This window comes from Heteronotia binoei, chromosome 3 (genome assembly GCF_032191835.1).
Source record: "Heteronotia binoei isolate CCM8104 ecotype False Entrance Well chromosome 3, APGP_CSIRO_Hbin_v1, whole genome shotgun sequence".
Classification (NCBI taxonomy): Eukaryota; Metazoa; Chordata; class Lepidosauria; order Squamata; family Gekkonidae; genus Heteronotia; species Heteronotia binoei.
In genome coordinates, this window is record NC_083225.1 from 65026596 (window position 1) to 65050049 (window position 23454).

At 40.6% G+C, this 23454-nt stretch overlaps 1 protein-coding gene across 2 annotated transcripts in view; it reads left to right on the top strand.

The window, feature by feature from the left end:
- Positions 1-22793, top strand: part of STS (steroid sulfatase) — a 167242-nt gene extending 144449 nt beyond the window's left edge. Inside the window, exon 10 of one of the 2 annotated variants that reach the window (XM_060233925.1) lies at positions 22330-22787. In XM_060233925.1, the coding sequence (XP_060089908.1) occupies positions 22330-22709 (380 nt within the window). In that variant the 3' untranslated portion in view covers positions 22710-22787. Of the gene's footprint in view, positions 1-22329 lie in introns of both variants that reach the window. The other variant, XM_060233924.1, reaches the window with a different exon arrangement.
- The last annotated feature ends 661 nt before the right edge of the window (positions 22794-23454 follow it).

Genomic DNA, 23454 nt, shown 5'->3' on the forward strand with positions numbered 1-23454 from the left:
CGTTTTCGCACAAGTTGCCCCGAAGCTGCGATTTGGCGCACCACTATTCCACAGCAAGTGGAAACCACTTGTCAGTGTATCTCGCTTACTGTTTCTTGGTGAAGGAACATGCATCACAGATTGGATCACATCAAGGCTATTGAATTAGGATGTTATTGGGTATTTTCATAATTTGCTTTCAAAACAAAAACTAGTAGAATTAGGGGAAAGTGCAGATGTACCCCAAGGCAAATATGCAGAAACAGAAGAGCACGGTTTATGGATTATAGAAGGTCTATTGATGAACTCTGATAAGTGATGGTGTACTAAGTTCGTTCACTACTGATCTTCACCTGTTCATTTGCTTTTGAACCAAATACAGCATAATTAACTGATTAAAAGTTTGACAGAACTAGGAAAAAAATTAGCATTAAAAAAGACAGTTTCCAATATCCATTTGAATTAAAACCATTCTGAGTAAATTAGGAATATTCCATGAGGAGAAAGAAATGTTGACAGGTCTGAATTATCATATTTCAACACAGATGTTTTAAAAAGGCTAATTCTTTTTTATTTAAATATCAGCAGTGCTGTCATCCTGTAAAACGTATTTGTGACAGTGTAGATGTTATTTTGGAGCCTAAAAGAAAAAATAAAGTCTAAATCATTCACAGATGTTCATTATAAACAGGGCTGGCTCATCCACTAGGCAAACTAGGTGGTTGCCTAGGGTGCCAGGAGGGGGGAGGTGCCAAATTGAGCTCCCCCCTCCCTGTTGTCATGAGTCCTGACGAGGAGGAGCTGGAAGGGTCAACAGACCTGGAAGAGCTGCCAGCCAGTTCCTCAGCTGAACAAACAGCAGCTGGCCCATAAATCACTCTCCAGGCACCAGTGTTATCTGTTGACGATCAATCTCCTCCAAGCTCTCCTCCTTCCATCTCAAGAGTTCGAAGCAGGCTCCGGAAAGAACTTTCAGAGCGAAGACATGAGGTACGTTGATGTTTCAGGTCCCTCAGCCCTGAGTTCTAGCAGAGTCACTCCCACCCAGGAAGCAGGCTGATTGAGACTCTCATATAGCTCCCACCCAGGACCTGGTAACCTTGTGGAAGTAACAAGTCTATTCTCTGGCTTGCATCCATGCTCCTTCCTGATCCTGACCTGCTTGATTTCCTTGGCACCCTGACCTTTTGGCTTTTGGACATTGACTTCTGATTTCAATTTGTGATTCTGCATTGGTGACTTGGCTCCTGCTTGACTCCCTGGACTTTGACCTTGGTCTGGCTTTGGACTCTTGCCTGCCTGCACCCTGAGAACGTGACATCAGTGCCCAAGGCAACCATTTAAATTTGCCTCCCTTCCCCCCTGCCGCCACCAGCCCCCTCCCTTCCACTGCTCTCCCACCACTCGCACCATGCTGCCACCGCCCCCTCCCCCAAAGCTTGCCACAACAATGCTGAGCCCTACTACCAGCTTCTTGCAGCCATGTTTGTGCGTTTTGTGAAGAGATGGATGGAGGAGACTTCACTTCCTCCCAATTCTGGAAAGGAGGGAAGAAAAGCCTCCTCCATCCATCTGTTCACAAAACGTGCAGACGCGGTTGCAAGAAGCTGGTTGTAGGGCTCAGTATTGTGGTGGCAAGCGGGGGGGCGGGGTGCGAGCGGAGCATGGGGGCAAGTGGAGTGCGACTGGGGGGGGGAGCCTGCCTATGGTGCCATGTGCTGTAGAGCCAGCGCTGATTATAAACTAATTTAAAAGTTTAGTGAACACAAAAAGGTAATGAGTGAATACAATCTTCATATAGGCTGGTTTAAACTGGATTACTCAACAGAGTCTGCCTAGCAGCTGATCCTGTGAGAACTGTTCATCTGAACAACCTAAAAGAGCCCAGTTGGAAGACAGCCCCCTTGGCTGTTTTGTGAGCTGTCCCTTTAAGCACTCCTTGTTTAAAGGGACTGCAGAAGAAAGTGTGAAAGAGGCTGAGTGGTGAAAGTAATCTGGTCCAGCCGTTGTTGAGTTTGCCAGTAATTCCTGGATAATGCTGGGAGGGAGGGGGTATTTTCAGGGAATTTTTTTTCAGTTCTCCCCCCCAAAAAAACCCAGGATACAATTGGGATGCTTAAATATACCTGAAAAATACTAATAGGGTGGTATTTTCTTGAATATTTTCTGGACTATTTTCTGGTTCAGGAATGCACACCCCTACTCATAGGAAACTGTTCCACCTGTAAATGTACAAATTATTGCTTGTGCAAATACAAATGAAGCTTATTTTATTAAAAATCTTATATTCCAAACATTTCAGTTAAAGTTCATGAGGCAATTTACAAAGATAAAACTTACACATGACCTCATTTGGGGAGGAGCTATGGCTCAGGAAAAGAACCTGTGGTTTGCTGCCAAAAAGTACCAGATTCCATCCAGGCAGAAGATAATGTGAAAGAGAGCCACTGCTAGTCTGAGTAGAAAATACTGACCTTGATGGACCATTGGTCTGATTACATATAAGGCACTGGTCTGATTACATATAAGCTTCATGTGTTTTCATGTGTATGTGTATTTCCATATGAACCGACTCAAAAACTTAGATCTTTAGCTGAGGCCCTCCTTTTTAGCTGAGTCTCTTCTGAGCTGAGGTCATCAGAGAAAGAACCTTTTCAGAGTAGTCTGCCATTTGTGAACCAAGTACATGTTACTTCCCTCACAGGTTCAGTACTTGAACCCGTCACAGGGGATCTTTTGGTTTTGTACACAGTTCAGATTTTAGCTTAATATTCCTTTGGAAGGAAGAGGATAAGAGGGGGAGAGATGGATACTTAAACTGCAAGTAACTTTATTGACCTAACCAAGATACAGAATAGCAAAGTGAAGTAATAGCAGTACAAGACAGCAAGACTCAACCATTCAGAGAGAAAAGCACAGGAGCAGTTACTTACAGTGATTCAATAACACCATCACTTTTGCACCAAATTCATTACTCTGACTCCAACTGTATTCCTCCCATGGGGGTATGCCAGAAAGAAACCAACCCAGAAAGCAAATGTGGGTGTGGGGGTTGACCAAAAAGGGACCAGAAGATGAGAAGAGATGAGTGGGGAAGGGTGTTCTGGGATAGGAAGGAGTCCCTAGGCAGTTATGGTAGAAAAGATCAGTTGGATGTAGGACTGGCCAGTCAAAAGCAATGGGGTTTAAGAGATGGCAGTGTGTAGAAGGGAAGCAGAATGGGGAAGAGAATTCTATACTATCTGCCTTTACAAATATGTAGTCCAGTGATTTCATGTCACAGATTGTGGGGAAAGGCTCAACTACAAAAATGGAGGGCACAACAAGCCCTTCTAAGGCATCCATATTTACCTGAGTTCAGACAGAGAAAATAGTGCTATTGGCCAAAACAGGTGCAGAATTACGAGGCTCGATATTGTGATTAAGGGAGCTTTTTATCAGAGACCTTCATTGCTGCAAATATCAGAATCTGAGTTGATAGGATAATTCCAATTTTCTGATGTGAGGAGTACTAGTGAGGGATGCACCTAAGTGATATAAATGAGAAGAGAAGATTTGTCCAGTTACAAATGATTGAATTAACTGAATTGTCAAATAGTGAATGTTGATAATTATCAAGAGATAGATTGATGGCTTTTCCTGCATGCTTAATAAAGCTTTCAGCGAAGTCTACATTGGTGAGATAGATTTTGAGAGATAAGGTTGTCCTATAAATGTGGGTGTCACCCAATTTTTATTTTATTTATTTATGGTCAAAATTATATTCTTAATACACTAAAAAGAAAAAGTGCATATACATTTTGATATGATTGATTATTGCCTGACAAATCTATTCCAGCAGTTGCAAACATTGACCTCTTAGCAGCAAAGTTATTTTATTGAATAAGAAAATACCATTAATTTTCTCAAACCACTCAAAAAGCATCAGTATATTTTGATTTTTGAGTCATCCAGGTTGTCAAGTCATCTCTTCTAATCAGGATCTTCAGCATAGCTGGGCGTGAACGTTTTAATTTTCTTGCTTAAGCATCTTAATTTGGTTTATACAATCTTGCCTTTCTTCCAGTCTTTGTTTCCTCAGATAAGATGAGGCGCCAAGGCTTTAAAAAACCACTTTTCTCGCCTCCCAGATGGGGAACATAGTGAATTATTGTTAAGTTCAAAGAATTCTTTCAAATCATGTCATTTTTTTCTTCAAAGATCTATAGTTCAATAATTTAAAAACAAAATATGACCATGGCAAACCCTTCTGATATAGAAAAAATGTTAGTGTGACTGGAACACGGTCAACTTAAAGAAGATACCTCAGTACTAGAAGACACAATTTGCCTGGAAATTTACTAGTCATCAAAAACATATCCAACCTGGAGTGAGACCAGTAAACATGTGAGAAAAAATATGTAATCCCTCATTACTGGGTTTAAAACATGTCAGCATTCTACTATGTTGAAAACTCTAAACACTCCCTAAGGATAGAGATAAACCTTGCCACTACTGCAACATTTTTGTGGACCAATGTTGATGGGGAGAGGGGAAGATGAGCAGACCATGCTCACATTTCTAAATAACAGACCAGGTCTGATTGTCTAAACAGGGTAAGGGGCATGCCAGAGGTTGTATAGTCAACCTGCCCCCCCCCAGTAGAGTGCACCACTCACTACAGCAGCAGCCTGCACCTCATCATCTTTCCTTTTGCGCCAGCCTTGCAGGTCTGCAAACAGGGCCCACAGGTAAGTCAAGGGCCCTAGCATCTAAGAAGGTTTTAATGCAGTCATGACAACCTTGACATGATTGCATTAAAGTCTCATCCAAGTATTACATTCCCTATAGCAAAGGATAACAATATTTCTTGAAATTAATTTGGATTGGGAATTGTTAGGGGCAAATATCTCCAGTTGTCACCTTGTTACCATCTAAAGTTCCTTTTGAGAACAAAAACCTTCCATTTGGGTTAATAAATGTATCTCCAATTTCACTCTTATTGTTATTAACAAATAGCATATAAAGTACCCAATTTTGGGTGCATTAACGAATTAGTTTGATCCACCTTAATATGAGAATCCTGAATAAATGTAACACTTGCTTTCTCTTTCCTCAATCTGTAAAATATTTCCCTTCTATTGCAAGGCTCGTTGAAGCCATTAACATTTAAGGAAAAAAATACTTTATCCATTCCAAGCTTCCATCTTTCTCTATCAGAGGGGGGCAAAAGTTCCACTGAGCATCAGTGCAATGTTAAGTGTTGTTGGAACAAGCTCTCTCGACTATATGAATCTCCTCTCCAATGTGGGCAAACCCCCTCCCCCCTTCTACTAGCTGCAAGCTGCTGCCAAGCAAAATAGTCAAGCCGCAGAATGAGGTCTCAAGGTGAGGCTGGAATGTGATGCTGTTCCAGCACTGTTCCAATTGCATGGGCTGGCTCCTAGGGTTTTTTTTCCTGTCTGAAAGGAAGTGCCACTTAGTGTCAGTGCAGGGTTGACCCTCACTGGAACAGGCTTTCTGTGGCACAAGTTTCTTCTCCACCATGGACAAAAAAGAATTTCCTTTTCCCACAAACATGAATGTTACTCATTACAAGAGTGTGAAGAGTTTTAGAGTATCACATATAAGAACCTTGATTAATGTGTCTCAGAGCTGTCATAGCAGCAAGACTATATCCTCTTAAAAGTGTCTAGGGAAATACATGCCTTTATTGAGATACTCTAATTTGGTATCAGAACAATGACTTCATCTAAATGTCTAATTTTTCTAGGTCAGAAGATCTTGGTACAAGAGACACAGCTGGGGGGGGGGGCTATGACTGCAAAATTACCAATTGCTAGAGCACATATGAAAAAACAGATAGTGAACAATCTTTTACACCGAGTACAGAATATCAGAGACTGCTTGATATAATTTTTTTTTCCAAAGAAGCATGTGTGCTTATGCTTGCCTTTCCCTGTAGCATGGGATAGGGTTCAGTCGCTTGAATCCTCTGAAACTATTCTGCAAAAGCCTTGTCTCTGAATGTTAAATGCTGAGGTCTAGAGTCCAAATATAGATCTATGGGGTGAAAATTTAGAGTTCTTTTAGTCTCTTCCAGTTCTACTATTTTACATAGTTTTAGAGATTTTTGTTTACATGCAGACATGTGGCAAGGCAAATTTGTATAAACATAAGTATCTTGTACTAAAACTTATTACATCCCAGGTTATTTTGACATAAATGAATTTCACTATGTTATGCCACTCTCTTACAGACATGTTTTTTACTCTTTTTCTTTGAACTGTATTAGATTTTTTAAAAAATTCTGTTTCCTGACCCCACATAAGTTTGCTTTTGTTTTCTCTGTAGCTTGATAAAAAGACAAAAAGCTAAACAAGTAACAGAAAGTCCTAGCTTGGTCTCTTTAGCATTTATTGCCCCTGTCAGTCAACGACACTGTAGGAGGTAAAGCAGGCAAGAATACAGTTCAGCTAAGCATTCTCATTATACTTTTTTAATTTGCCATTTTAATGGCCATTGTAGAGCAGCCGCACCTGAATTTGTATGATGTACTTTGCTTGGTAAGTGTGAAATTACATGACTGTCAAGGGGGAGGAGAGTATTTTTGCTTAAGCAGATTTTGTTGAGATCATGCCTGAGAAAAATTTACCATAATGAACTGATACATGCTTTATTAATGCTATTTTCTATGGAAATTGGAGGGGGACAAGCATGAAAAGGTTGTGTGGTACTGCATTGCCTTTGTTCTGTGGTGTTGGAGGCACTGCAGTTGTTGAGCACTGAGCAAGAGTTACTCACACCCTAGTACATTCTGGCCATATTTGACTGCAGGTTATCTTTTATGTATTCTTGTAACTAACCCTGTTGAAAAAGCAATTAATTTGTATTTTTAATTATGTGGGGGACAGTTGTATTAAAACAATATCTGTGTAATAGGTCTTAATAACATAGGCTTTCCTCTACTCTGATGCCATAGAGAACCTTAACTAGCAAGCAATGTTGCAACTTGATACAGTAAGTGGTATCATAGGATCAAAGACCAATAAGTATTGACATCTTCCTGATAACCTATGTCCAGAATTGTTGTGATAATTGTATGTGGTGAAGATGTAAGTTTGTGTTGTAGTTACCACCTGTTCAGAGCATTGGCCTGTCCTGAAAACTCTATGATTGAACCAAGAAGAACATAGGGGAAAAAAACCAACCCATGGCCCTTTGAAAACACTGGAGTCCCTGGCAACAATCAGGCAGTGGCACCTGATGACATTTTCCTGAGTGGCATACACAGGTTCAGCCATGTGATGTGGCCATGACCCCAGCACAGCACCAGATGACAGAAAGGAAAGACCCAGCAACAGCAAAATCTCAAAAGAGTTGCAAGACTGGAGCAACAGAAGCTCTAGAGGAGTGTGTTAAACCCTTGGCACTCCAGAGTTGAGTGCCTGATTCCCAGCCCATAACCAGTTTGCTATTTGCCAGACAGGGGGACAGCAAACATCAAAATACATAGGGAAATATATGACAGTGTCCCCAGCAAAATCTTTCATGTCCTCCTCCCCTCAGCCCACTTGTCAACATCATCCACATTTCAGGTGGGACATATGGGCCCAAGTTGTAGGGAACTGGAAATAGTGGCCAAAAATCAAGGCCACCCAACTGGCAGTAAATATAAGGCAGAGACCAGGACCAAATTTACCGTTTCAGTGCCCAAGAGTAATGCCACAACCACTGGGCCAAACAGTTGTATACAAAGGAGAAAGGTCATCAGGTATTAGGCATTCCACTGTAACTCTAACATTAACACCAGCCATATAGCTCTGGGTAGAGAATGTTGAAAAGACAAGAATGGCCTGGTGGAAAGGCACTAAGGTAGATAACAATTGTGTTGTAATCTGCCCTGACTCCACATGGGAAAGGGCAGACTATAAATTCGCAAAATAAAAATAAATAAATAAAAAATAAATAACAATGAATGCTGATACTAAAATACATGCTATTAAATCTGTGAGGAACCACCAGTCCTTTCTTGTATTTTGCAGGATTCTTTCTTGTATTTTTTAGCAAAACTAAGCAGAGCTCTATTGGCAACATGAAAAACAATGACACTGATTGCAGCATAAATTTCCCTGAGTTACAGCTCACCCAATTGGGTGGGTAAGTTACAGATCATGGGAGGAACATATGAACATATGAAACTGCCTTATACTGAATCAGACCCTCGGTCCATCAAAGTCAGTATTGCCTACTCAGACTGGCAGCGGCTCTCCAGGGTCTCAAGCTGAGGTTTTCCATGCCTATCTGCCTGGACCCTTTTTAGTTGGAGATGCCGGGGATTGAATCTGGGACCTTCTACTTACCAAGCAGATGCTCTACCACTGAGCCATCGTCCCTCCCCTAATTAGGACAGAATTAGGGCAGAAGGTGTTACCTCAACAGAATTATTAATTGTTGCCTTTATTTTTTTTTGGGGGGGGGGGTAATTAGCTTCTAAAGGCGTAGCTTAGTGAGAGGTGGGGTATAGCAGGGATCTCTTATCCATGTTTACCGAGATAGTCCTAAATAGATGGATGTCTTGATGGAGCCAATGACTAGGCCAATAAATAAAATAAAATGAGTTTTATTTATAAAAGAAAAAATGGAGACTTCCGGTTTCCAGGCGATGAATGTAGGCGGCTGCCATTGAAGCTCCAAAAACGCTAAGTTGTTTTATTAGTTTTTAAATAGCATTTACCTCTTCTCTGTCTTTTCAAGCTGCCAGTTGTTTGAATCAGTTTAACAGCAACATAGTCAAGTCTCCTTGGCCAACTTTTATCTCTTTGTTTTATAAATAGCTGGTTGCTAGGAATTTACTGGCTCTTTTCCCAGCTGGTTCTGTCAGAGGAATAGCATGTAATTGCATGTAACCTGAGAAGCTGCTAACTTTCTGCCCTGGTTGAAAGAGACTCTATTCTGTGATGCAACCCTATGGTTTATTATCATCCTGAGCCAAGGAATTAAAGCAGTTACTATTTGCTATTATATCTTGAGACTAACATGGGTGTGTCCAAGCGTAGAAGAGACCAAGAGGAACCTCTACTCCCCCCTCCCAAGCAAAAGAGAATTGGAGATTTTTACTCTGTACAAATTCCAACCTCAAATCGTTTTGAGATTCTGGCTGATCACAATGATGATTTAAATAAACTAGCTCTAAATGAACCCACTTTAGCTAAACAAAAAGGCGGTGATCTTCACCCTATAATTAATAACAGTAGTAAGCCTGACGGGGCAGTGCTGAGGCCTTTAAGCATCACTGAGTGCAACAATTCTAATGATCCATCTGATCTGATCAGCCTTGTTGCTATAACAGTTGAGCACATTTATAACCAACTGAAATTGCTGCACAGCAAAATTGACCATGTCAGTAAGCAGTTCTCTTACTTTGGAAAGAGACTCCAGGAACAGGGTAAGTTGGAATCCTCAAAAAGCCCCTTTTTGGACAGCTATCCCAAGACTGCCTCTCCAAAGCAAGTATCAAAGTCAACAGTAGGTAACAAATTAAAGTCTCTATCTGATGAGCGAGAACAACTTTATAAACATCCTCACCCCAAACAAAATCTGTTTAACCATCTGCAATCACAAGGGGAGGTGCCCTTTGTGGAAGACTATGCAACAATCCAAAAGGCATCTAAGAACTTTATTCCCAGGGGAAATGACCCAGATTGATCTTCATGAGGTAGATTTCTTTGATGCTAGTTCCCAGTTTCAGAGGGTGGTACTATCATTTAGGTCAGCGCAGATTCCTCAGCTTGCGATCTAAAAAATACCTTTCATCTAAAGGAATCTTCCATACTCGTGTCTTCTAGAATGAAATCATTCTACCCCTGATGCATCGAAAGAAATATCTAGACCAACAGAATAACTCTCTAACAGTTGCAGATAGAACTTTTGACATCTTGAATGTGAACATCTCATCTGCCAAAGCCAATTTGTTACCTCAATCTTACCCTCTTAATGAACCTATGGAGGTTTTTCTGCAACGAAGATAACATTAGAGATCAGTTCCAATCTCTCCAGACTTATGATCAATAAGACATTTTAAAAAGATTAGACTTGTTGAAAGAAAGTCTCTTATTAAAGCAGAGTGGGCCACAAAAGAGATCTCCTGAGACTTCTTCTGCTGAGTTGAGAGATCTCCAAGATGTGCCTTTGATCGATCTAGATCAACAACAAGATCCACCTCATTTTTCAAATATCCATTCACCCTCTTTAATAATGTCGAATCTTGATAATATGATACCTACTCTTCCATCTGAGACTCCATCAACCATCTACTCTCAACCTGAAACCAGGCAGCCCTCAGAAAGGCTGGTCGTTCCTGAGATCCATCCATCGCCCACCACGTTTATGGATAATTCCATCTATCCTAAGGATAAACTCATCTGGCCAAGCCTTTGTGAACTTAGCAAAAGCATTTCTAGAGGCCTTGAAAACAAAGGTATGATTTTTACTTCTTCCTGTTCGTCAAACCAATTATTCCAAGATGACTGACTGAGATCCTCTTCATTGTCCTCAATTCTAAATACTTCTCTATTATCGGATATTAAGATCATCTCATGGAACGTGGCTGGTTGGTGGAATAAAACCAAAGACGCAGAATTCATTAGTTACCTTAAGAACTTTGATGTCATCTTACTTCAAGAGACTTGGTCCCAAAGTCCGATCTACCTTGAAGGCTATAAGCCCTATTCGCTACCAGCCTTTAGAACCAACTCAAGAGGTCATTTTCAAATGGGTTTGTCTACATTTGTGTCTCTTCTTTACAATTTTGTATGCATCCCCTTACAGGCTGGAAGTGCTATGGAACAAGCTATCAAGCATGTTTATGGGAATCTTTCTGTGATTTTGGTAAACATATATATCCCTTCTGCCCTAGATAAATTGGCCCTTTTACATCATTGGGAACGTCTGAATATAATTATGAATGAACTGGAAACCAAATTTCCCTCCACTGAAATAATAATAGCAGGGGATTTTAATACAAGAGTTGGCAATGATGAAAAAAATCTTTTTTAAGGCCTTTAACCTCAATTTAGATGCTACCTTACCACCTTTTTTTCCCTATAGGAGGCAAGCTAAAGATAGCTCTTCAAACTTGGCAGGCATTTGCTTAGCCAAATTCTGTATCCAACACAATAGGGTCTGGCTAAATGGCCTAGAAAGGTTTTCTCATTCTGGGGATTTTACATTCATTTCTAAGGGTTGCAGCACAATTAATTACATTACTGTCCCTCCCTCACTAGAATCTTATATAAAAGATTTCTGCATAGGTGACTTCATTATCAGTGATCACCTTCTACTTATTTTGACTCTCCATGCAGAGTTTTCCCCTGACCTTTCCCTTAATCCCTCTCTACACTTGGTGGATTCTACGTTCTTACCAAAAATCTGCTGGAATAATCAGACAAAATGAGAAGCTCAGTTACTTTTAAACTCTCATTCCCTTTCGAATCTTAGAAGTGTTTTAACTAATGCAACTAATCCTTCAGTGCTAATAACAGCCTATGAGTCCCTAATATCTAACATTCTTAGTTCATTAAATGCAAGACCTAAAAATGAAAAAAAGGAAAGAAACATGAAATCTCTGCAGCCCTGGTTTGATAAGGAATGTAGAGCCGTTAAAACTCTGTTGTGCAATACCTATGGATGCTACCGTGACCCCGGGGCTTTGTCCTTACCATCAGAGTACTTTGATCTTCAAAATCAGTTGTCTCAGGTTATCATAAACAAAAAGAATGACTATGCTAAGCTTCAATGGGAGGAGCTATTCCAGGCCATAATCTTAAAGAACTCTAAAAAATTCTGGTCTATTGTATCAGGTGCCCATAGCGTTGATGCCCCTTCTATGTCTGCTATCTCACCCAATGTCTGGTACCAATATTTATTTTCTATGTTCTCCCAAAGTACTTTATACACTTCTGGACCTTTCGAACTATCTCAAGTAGATCTTCCAGAGTGGCCCTCTGTGCCTTCTGATGAAGTTAAATAACTAATTTCGCAATTGAAATTAGGTAAAGCAGCAGGCCCTGATGCTATTCCTTCTGAAATCCTAAAAGTTAGATTCAGATTGGTGGGCTACTCTGCTCGCATCCCTCTTTACAAGTATTGACAGAACAGGCATAATTCCTAAAGCCTGGCTCAACTCAATAGTGGTCCCAATTTATAAAAAAGGAGATCCTGCCATTCCAAATAATTACAGGTCGATTAGTCTCCTATCTACCATTGGCAAACTATATTCTAAACATCTGTTGAGTAAACTTGAACAATGGATGACACGAGAAAAAATTCTTGGTCCGGAACAACTGGGATTTTGTAAAGGCAAAACTACTTTTGATCATTGTAATACCTTGTCTTATCTAATTTCCAAATACACTATTAGGAAAAAGATGAAATTGTATGTAGCCTTTTTAGACTTAAAAGGAGCATTTGATTCAATTGATAGGGACCTGCTTTGGGCTAAACTTGAACAAACAAGTATTGATAAAAGACTTCTCATGCTTATAAAAAATTATATACTTCTAACTTTTGTCAGGTCAAATGCTCTTCATCAGGCAATCTTATGTCAAAAATCCCATTAAACAAAGGGCTTAAACAAGGCTGTGTATTGGCCCCTTTTCTGTTTAACCTCTTTCTTAATGACCTTGCTCTCTTTTTGTCAGATATCGATCATCATAGTCCTAAACTCGGTGCCAGACATGTTCCCTTACTTTTATATGCGAATGATACAGTTTTACTATCTTGTTCCAGAATTGGATTAAAACGCTTGCTGGCCTGTTGTATCACTTTCCTTAATTACAATAAGCTCCTTTTGAACTATGACAAATCTAAAATTATTGTATTTTCCAAATCTTGGAAACCAATCAAATGGTCAATAGGTGGCAAAGAGATGGAACCAGTAAAATACTATAAATATTTAGGAATTCATTTCCAATATAACACACTTTGGACTAATCACTGTAACTGTATAATTAAGTCAGTCAATGTTAACGTTGCAGCTATTCAGCGCTTCTTTTATAGTAGAGGCAATCAGTTTGTCCCAGCTGCGCTAAAAATCTTTAAGGCTAAAGTGATACCACAGCTCTTATATGGGGTCCCAGTTTGGATCACAGCCTTGGACAACAACATTGAAGGTGTCCAATCAAAATTTCTACGGAAAATCCTGGGATTCCCGAAATGCGTACCATATACAGTTCTATGTTTAGAAACAGGGATGAATCTTGTGAAAACACAAGCATGGCTAATGTTATTTAAATATTGGTTACGGCTCCAGAGAATTTCTACTCTGATTCGGAGAGCCTTCTATATCAACTGCTCTCAGAATCCAATATGTCAAATTGGTTAGTATTTATTGAGAGGAAAATTAAGCCTATGGGCATTGATATAGACTCACTTTTTATGCTATCCCTAAAAGATGCATTCTTGAAACTTAAGCTTAGACTCTTGGATATCAAAATGCAAACATTATATAGCCTGGCCAACAAAACTTGCTCCCCGCTGAATTTTGAACTTTCTCTTTCTGTAGGGAAATTAGCGTCATCTTTCTCCTCTCTACAAGCACCACAACAAAGGCGTGCTTTCTCGTTAACGAGATGCAATGCATTACCATCTGCTATTTTATTTGGCAGATTTAACAGGATTGATTACTCTGCCAAACATTGTCTTTGTAATCCCAAATGTATCAAAACTATCTCCCATGTATTATAAAAGAAAATAATACAATCAAAGCATACAGACACATAAATGGGGTGGCTTACACACAAGATATAGAAACACAGAGAGTGGGTGTGATAGGGGAAGAACAGATGGAGTAATACTATACCAAGTCTTGGAGAATGGTTCAGCTTGAAGATGGATGAAAGGAGGAGTGCATTAGAATGACCAGCACTATACATGGAGGAGACCTGACATGGATCAGGGGTGCTGCTTTGTGAGCGGACAGTAGAACACAAGGGACATGGCAAAAATTGAATGTATTTATACCCAAAAATGTATCCTGAAGGTATGTTAATTTGGTTGGACTAGTACAACAAAATATGGTTTTAGGAAATTCTGAAAAAAACAAAGTCTGTGTTCTCCCAGGTGTTAGATAAAAGAAAAATGTATCTTAATAGGTATGACAGCAAATTCTATAAGGTGGTAGCTGGGTGAAGCTGCCTAGGTAATGGTCCCTTGATAGCCTGGGTTGGAAGAAGGAAATGCCTAGGTAATGGTCCCATGATAGTCTGGCCTGGAAAACGGAAATGCAGATGTAGACAAATATTTACAAGAACTATTTCAGAGTGATTACTTGGAGGAGGAATGTACTAGAAATTCCATAGCATGGCAGAAGCAAAATTGGTTATGTTAATGCAGACAAATATTAGAATATTATATTATGGCTAGGGGGAGGAAATAGTATTAGTATCAGAAAGTGACAAAATGTAGCAAAACATAATCCATTCATACCACAGCGGATGTGCTAGAGGCAGGATCTTTTGTCTAAGCACCTTTTCTGACAATAGGTAGCTTATTAGCCCATTAGAAACGAGGACCTTTGGATTATTGCAATTGCTTATCCTTTGTTTCCCAGAGTAGAGAGAAGAATTGGGGGGGGGGGGCACAGAGGAATGTTGCATCCAGCTGGTCACTCTGAACCTGTTTCTCTCTAAAGTACAGCAATGGCTCTTGGTAGGCCCATCATTAATGCCAAGCCTGCCTTTTCTGAGGGCACTGCTGTGGAGACTATGGGTCTCTCTGGGTATTGGGGTGTCTTTACTCACAGGGAAAGACCACCCCAGGCTGGAGGACAGGCACCCTGGCAACAATGACATAGCAGGGAGTAGACAGCAAGCCTCATTTCCCCAACAAGAAACAGATAGGGAACCAGTTGTTAATAACTCTGGATTTTATTGAACAGCAGTACTGAAACAGTAACAAGATCCAGTGATAAGGTTTGCAAACCCCCTCTATCTAATAAGGCCCTTGTGCCTTTGTGAGCTTCTTTGGGAACCCATGGGGGGATGGAGTGAGCCCTCCTTGTCACAGTACATCTGTGAGTGGGGTGGACTTGCCAGATGGATGGATGCCTGAGTTGGGATGTTACAGGAGCTAGGTTGGATGCAGTGAGATGGCAGCCCCTTGGCAGAGTGTTAGATCCACACTGATCACTGCAGCCAGTCCACTGCCTCAGGATCCTCTCAGTTCTCCTCCTTGTTGAATCACAGCCTGCACAGAGATACATACAATGATGATGAAGAGCATAGTAGCCATGACTGCTACAGCCATGCTGTGTGACCCTGGCAGAGTCTGTTGATTCTCCCACCACTATGGAAGGAAGGGCTCCATTTGCTGAGACACTTTCTTGAGCCACATGCCATAACTGTCCAAGCAACACTTACCTATATCCTGTATGGAGTTGGCTTCAACTGTGTCAGCTCCACCCACTAGCATTGCTGCATAGGGTTCTGATATTTCAAGGCTATAGTTGCTATGATCATATGGCAGGCAGTACTACAGCATACTGGGGCAATCACCGTGATGCCAGTTCTTTCCCCTGTGCCCCCCAGGGGAGGGGATGCCCTGACAAGGGACTGTGCTACAAGCCTGCTATGGGGCTGCCAGCACCCTGCCTCAGGTTGCCCACGTATGCAAATGCTAGCATTGGCATAGTTGAGATGGTGTGCAGGATGCATAAGAGGGGAAAGAAGGAGAGGAAATACAGATACACAGACTGAGGCTGCTGGATCCCCACCCTTGCTTACCTGTCAGTGTGTGGTCACCATATCAGTATGGGCCTCTGGGTATGGAGTACCAATCTCCAGGTCTCAGCAGGGGATCCCCTGGTTTTGTAGGCTCCTTCCCACCCCCGGTCAGCTGGCCAGTGGGGGGAAGCCCCACCCCAACAGCCACCATGTGCCTTTCCATCTTGGAAGACTAGAAGCTTGGAAACTGCTTGCTTTTTGGAAGTTGTGTGTGCCTTTAAACCTAAAGGAGCCAGGGCTGAATGGGAGTGGGGTGAGCCTGCAGAACCACAGTGGCTGAATCCAGTGAGCTGTGAAGCTGTGAGTAAGAAAGACAAACTGTCCCAGTTCCTCTGTTTATTTTATATTCCATTCATAAGTCGTTTGCACAGTGGAATACAGAGTAAATGGTAAACTAGAATCTTTGGTTTCCCTGTGTTAGTTTGAAGAACTTGGCTGACTATACAGCAGATAGTTACATTTAACAACTCTGAGTAAATTGCCCAGTAAGATCACAAAAGTGTGTGTGTGTTTGCATGTGTGTATGTGAGAGAGAGAGAGTATGCAGCTGCTGGGGAATGAGGAAATGAAGACTGTATTCAGGGGAACTGCACTAATGTATTTTTATTTACTTATTTATTTTAGGGAATGGGAAAGTTTCCTGGCTCCACCCCCAAAGTCCCCAGATATTTTCTGAAGACTTAGAGCCAGTTTGGTGTAATGGTTAAGTGTGCGGTCTCTTATCTGGGAGAACCGGGTTTGATTCCCCACTCCTCCACTTGCACCTGCTGGAATGGCCTTGGGTCAGCCATAGCTCTGGCAGGGGTTGTCCTTGAAAGGGCAGCTGCTGTGAGAGATCTCTCCAGCCCCACCCACCTCACAGGGTGTCTGTTGTGGGGGAGGAAGGTAAAGGAGATTGTGAGCCGCTCTGAGACTCTTCGGAGTGGAGGGCGGGATATAAATCCAATATCTTCTATCTTCTTCTTCAACTCTGTGTTGCTTTAGTATTGATCAGGCCTCAGATTCAGTGGGAGCTCACAGGAGCACAGCTCCTGAACCTTTCTGAGAGTTCCACCTCCTTCTGAAAGTTCCACTTCCTTGTCCATTGAATAGAAGGTGCAGTTGTATAACAGTCCCTGGATGAGCTCCACCACCTATTTTTCTACAAAAAGACCCCTGGCATTGGTGCTTATAATGTCTTCCTACCAGGGCTTTTTTTGAGCAGGAATACAGTTCCAGCTGGCTTGGCATCAGGGGGTGTGGCCTAATATGCAAATGAGCTTCTGCTGGGTTTTTCTACAGAAAAACCCTATACTAAACAATGGTGATGTCAGGGTGTGTGGCCTAATATGAAAATGAGTTCCTGCTGGGCTTTTCTACAAAAAAAGACCCCGGTTCCTACTATGCAACTTCTGTCATTGGAATACTAAACCACTGATTGTCCCTTAGCTGGTCATTAAACTGAAAACAAAAATGTTTAGCACATTGGTACCTTAGCTGTTCCCAGACCTGAACATGGATCAGTAGTGTTTACATTAGAGATCCATATGTGACATATCTGATACTGACTCATTTGAATTGCCATGTGCTGTGCTACTGTACCATCCCGACCCACAAACCCAGACACAGAAGGGAGATGACTGAGTAGTCTACAGTGCTTAGGGAACAGCTGTTCGAAGCCACGAATGAGTTATTGAATCATATGGCTTTTCAGAAAAGAGCCCTGTTTTTTGAAGTCTGAGGTAAGACAATGTGAAGGTAATCAAAGTGTTAAAATTGCCTTACTCTTTCTTTATAATTGCAGATTTAATTTTAGAATGGCATTTAACAGTTCTAGTATCTAATGAGGCTTTACTCTTGCAGGACTTTACCAGAACAAAGGGATTATTAATTGCTGGAAGATTAATTCAATCCTTGCAGCTCTCTTCTGGCACATTGAGATTATAACCCAGTCGGGAGAAGTACAGAGAGCACTCTTCCTTTTAATGACCAGTCTTATAACAGTTCATCAAATTTACAGATTATAGCTCTGACACCTCTTTGTGTCTGACAGCATATTATATTGGTCATTCCACTTATGCAGCATCTGACTAATGCATTTTACTTTTCTATAATGATTAAAAAGGCAGCTATTAATGTTCCATTGCTTTTCTCAAGCATTGTCTCGCATCACACTGGAGAGTGAAGCATGATGCTGTTGCTGAAAAACAAAACTGTATGATTCCTCAAGCCTGTTGCTGTTTACTTTGTTAGGCTTGGCTCTTTTTCAAACCAGTATCTTTGATTCCTTATCATGCCTCTTATCTTTCGCCTTGACTTTCTGACAAAGCTTTACTAACTCTCTGCTGTTTTCTTTAATTCCACAAGGACATTTACAGTCCATTTCATAACTGCCTAGATTTCAAAGCTTCGAATATAAAGAAGATATAACTGAGAATATCGGAGAAGTGGTTGTCATTCCATGCAGTGGTACCTGGGCTTTTTTTTTTTTAGCAGGAACGCACAGAAACGCAGCTTTGACTGGCTTGGCATCAGGGGGAGTGGCCTAATATGCAAATGAGTTCCTGGTGGGCTTTTTCTACAACTCTATATCCAACTCTGTTTTATAAACCTTGTAAAAACTGGTGGATTATAAAAGACTGTGAAATGCCACCTAGTGATAGACTCGGTAGTGTCTCCATATTGATGCCTTTCTAGTTGAAAGCATACACATCCAAGGCAAGTCCAGGACACATCCAAGACAAGTCCTTGAAACGGAGCAGGGCTGACTCAGGTAGTGAGCGAAGAAAGAACCAGGACCATCAGAAATTCAATGGATGGGGATATTGCCAAGCTTAGTTTTTATTTGTTTGTTTTTTAAAAAAACATCAACCATAGGCCTCCTAATAAGAAAACCTAGGGTAAATAGTATGTTCTGAAAGCCCTTCCCAATGTTATATGCACGTGACAAACTGATGAAGGGGGACTGTAAGTTTTGGAAGTGTACATTGCCTAGTGAGTGGATTACATGTAAGTTCTCTCTTTCCCTGCAAACAGGTGATTGTCATGGTAGTCATCTTAGAACATAAGAAAAGCCATGTTGGATCAGGCTAATGATCCATCCAGTCCAACACTCTGTGTCACACAGTAGCCAAATAAGCCAAATAATTTGCATGTAGCAAATATTAAAGATTATTCTTCTTAGGAGCAGTAGTAATGGCAAGAATATAATTTATAATTGCATAGTTTATATACGTCATCATTGTCTTATGAGAAATTAATTTTCCTTTAGGCAGCTGGGCTGTGATTTTGATTTAAAATGGTTATTTACAAGTCAATACGTTTGTAGGTCATAATAGAGGGTTAATAAGCTTAGAGCTGGTAATGGTTGATATGCTGTAAAAGAATAAGCAAATTGTCTTGGGGAGAGAGTTTTAAGAAATATTTAAAGCGGTTTAGTGCCCTAATATACTCAGCCCTTGGGATAGAATGGGTTATAAACTGAAATAAATGTTGAACACATCCCTCCATTATCCTATGGACCTTCATGTTTGGGGAAAATGTTGAGACATCTTAACTCATATATCTTCTCCAGTAATGACCAAGCTAAAACTTTGGTACCTGGCTGATAGTGGAAGAATACTACACAACCTGTCTCCCTGAACCATCATCATAGCTTGTTGAAAAATGCCTTACACCACATTTTTTTTACATTTCCTATAATTGGGTTTGCATACTGTACAAGATAAATATGGTTTTTTTGAAGCAACAGGGAGAAACCCAAAGCAGAAGAACCAAAGTGACTGATCCTTTCTGAATGCTTATGACTCCAAAAATAATTAGGCTACCCTATTTTTAAGATCATACAGAGAACAGGACTGGCAGACAAAGAACCTGATGTTTATTTCCAATATCTTTTATCTTTCCTCAGTAAGTTCCTCCTATAAAGGAGGTGTGTACCTTGTATTTTCTTATTAAACTCTTCTCATTTTGAACTCACTCTGAAGGATTTCTGCAAACCACAAAGCTCTGATTATGTTTACCAAGAGGAAGAAAGGGAAGGGCAACTGTAATCCCTATCCTGACTGAATGCACAAGTGACCCTTTAACAACAGCAACAAAGAGGAACTGGGTTGAGTACTTTTGTGGAAATTTCCTTTCATTCTTGGTCTATGGTGGCACTGAAAGTTTACCCATAGAGAGCAGAGAAAAGGAAGGCAGTACCAGAATAAATTCACAGATGGTTCCAAAAATCATAAAATCCCTTCAAAAATAATTGATGTTTCTCCTTACCTGGTAAGCTGTAAGGTATATTCTATTGCAGATTAATTCACTGGTTATTCATACAGAGCAGCTAGTATTACAAGACAGAAGTGTACTGGTACTATTTATTACTGCACATGGATATATGAACAGCTATTTCAGTGAATCTGTTTCTCAAATGTCAGCAATCACAGAAATAAAGACCTAAAACATCCCTGACAGATAATAATTCAACTTCTGTTTAAATACCACCATGAAGGGAGAACCCATAGCATCCCTGTGCAATTGATTCTGCCATTTTTTCTTAACTATTTAAAAGTCTTTCCTAATAGCCCACTGATATCTCCCCACCCATAATTTAAAGCCATAATTTAACTTGGTAAACATGTTCTCAAGTTTTGCTGTAGAAGTGAGGTTCCTAGACATCATAAATGACTGTGCATGGGAACAATTGGTGATAGAGCCACCAGATCTTTCACTTGGTTCTGAGAAAGTCTCAATACTTGATGAGAGATGTAGAGGTTGTTGCACCAATTGGGAACAGTGTCCACAATACTTTTAAGTTCAGCATTCACTTCTGTAAAGCATTCACAAGTCCAAAACTGTAATATTTGATTTCAAAAGAGGGAACTTTACAAAAATGAGGGAAATATTAAAAAGGAAGCTGTAGGGATATCACAAGACCTGCGGCACTCAGGTGTTAGGTTTAAACGACCCAAACAGCCAAACTGAACCAGACTAAAGTCCAGTAAATGTTCAGTGAAGATGCTATAACAGCGCGCCTCGTGGTCTCACTGGATCGCTTCTATATGCGGCTTATGGCTAGCCCCTCTTCAGCCTCAGTTCTTCCTCTTGAATTTTACCTCACGGCTATGGAACTCAAGGGGTGGGTGTAATATGGATTTCTCAATACTAGTCTCTTTGGGGGTTTTGTTTTGCTTTCAGATGGATATAAACTCAGTTTGTAGGGGACCACAGCAGCTTTGATAGTTTTCCCAATATACTGGCACCAGAGAACTTTAAAGTAAACCACAGAAATTTATTAACGTACACACACCATCTTCAACTGGGGAATGGGAAATATATACATGGGCTATATTGTATCTCAAGCAGTTAACAGTTTCTTCGTAGTTCAGGCTTTATAATATCTAGTTTACTTAGGTCTCTCAGGTTTCACAGATCATACAGCTTTCACTCTCCAACACTATTCTGGGTTGGCCTCTTGGGTATAATGTGCCAAGTCCCTTAAGTCGACTGGTGTCTCTTCTCCCAGCCCTTCAGACTTCTAGACCCACATCTTTCCCTCAACCACCTCTTTAGCTCTTAAGAGAATTGTCTCTGTGTCTGTGACCTCTCAGGTCTTTTACTATGACTCTTCTCTAGTCACACACAGCCCCTTGGCTGTCTTTATAGAGTGAACAGTGAGCTTTGCTTCTCTCGAAGACTCTCCTCAGCTCCTGTGTCAGCTCCTTCTCAGACCAACTGCTCTCTTCAGCAGTCTCCCTCAGACTCTGTCTGTTACTAACTGCCCTCAGCCGTTAGCTGTCAATCACCTCTGAGAGTTCCGAGCACTCTGGCCCCCACCTTAAGATCCTCTGACGCAGGCTCTATGCGTCCTTAGTTTTCTTGTTAACCCATTCGTTACCGTCACAGATGCCTTCCCTGAATATTGGTTTGAAGGCTCAGAACTGGCCCAAGGTCATGTTGTATTTTTGTTTTTGAGCTGTTTTGTGCTCATTTCTATTTAAGACCTACAAAGTTTTATTTCATGTGCAAACACACTTTTTCAGTTAAAAGTGAAAGGTTAAAAAATTTTCAGCTAAAAGTTAAATGTGAAACTCTTATGCAGAAGTTTTTTTTTTACTTTACCACCAATATATCAAACTGAGAGCACAGAAATCTGCTAAATAGTTGTATTATTGAGCTCCTTTAAAGAACAAGAAATTACAAGATGTTAACACTTCACGCTGACAACTTGATATTTTGTTTAAGTGAATGTTGGTGACTCCTTAATCTAGTTGCTTTGATACATACACTGTTCATTTGCTTCATTTGTACTCCCCTCTTCCTCAATAAGGACCCAGAGTGATCCATATAGTTCTTCTAGGGTAAGCTGAGTGTATGACTGTCGCAATGTCACCCAGCAAGTTTCCACAGCAGAGCAGGGATTCAAACTTGGATATTCTCTAACCTCTATACCACACTAGCTGTAATTATTTATACATGATGAATGTATAGAAGGTTACAATCTGAATTGCACACAAAACAATCCTCATGCTAGAAGAAGACCATAAAAAGAGCTTTAAAAGATGGATTCCTTCAGTTAAATGATATACCCTCTGAAGTCATTGTTTTTTCTATCTTTCAGGTACATCTATTTGGAAGGTGTTTTTCTTCACTCCAAATTTCAGCCCAGAAGGCTCCAACGGCTGTTATGATTACCACGTGTGCTTTTGTCAAGGTGATTTTGTTACACACCATGACCCACCATTACTATTTGATCTTTCCAAAGACCCAGAAGAAAAAAATCCACTAACACCAGAAAAAGAGAGTCATTTCTATGAAATCATTCAAGTCATTCAACAAGCAGTAAACAACCATACTACATCCCTTCCCAATGTTCCCAACCAGTTGTCTTTGGACAATATTCTGTGGAAACCCTGGCTTCAGCCATGTTGCTCTTCTTTCCTGCAGTTTTGCTACTGTGACCATGAGGTAGAAGAAAACAAGGATGTGCCTTATGTGTGACATTACAAATATGTAATCATGTACATGCTTTAGCACATGCTGCAAACAGAAGGTATTTCTTGAACTTGTGAAGGGTTACATAATATTGATATATTTAAAAGACCTATTGTAATTTGCTACAGAATATTTTGAGAGGGGAGGTGGCATGGTATAATCTGATCTCATTAGATCTCAGAAGCCAAGCAGGGTTAGTACTTGGAAGGGAGACTACCAAGGAAAACTCTGCAGTGGAAGGCACTGGCAAACTACCTGCTTCTCAGTTGCCTTGAAAGAACCTTCCTGGGGTCGCCATAAATTGGCTGTGACTTAATAACACTTCACACTTACACAGAATATTTCACAGATGCTAGCCTGTCATAGGAACCATACTTCATTAATACAGTTTTAAAATTTAAGTAATAGTTAAATACAAAATCTTCCAGCCTTTCTTTTAACTAACTTTGGATTGGATGTTTTCTTAATGCAACGTATTCTATATTAAAGAGATATGTACAACATAAATTAACAGTTGTCCAGGAACAAAAAGGTGAGACTAGTCCTCAAACATACTTGCATGACCTAAAATGACATCGTCTTATTTGCAAGTTGGACAAATCTATCCTACCCAGACTGCCATCTGCAAGCCATCTTACACAACCTCATCATGGGTGAGGGACAATGTGGAAATCTGTACCTCTTTAAATTTGCCCCTCCAAGAACCTATATGCTCTCAAAGGCTTAAGCAGACCAATTCCCCCCCTCCCCC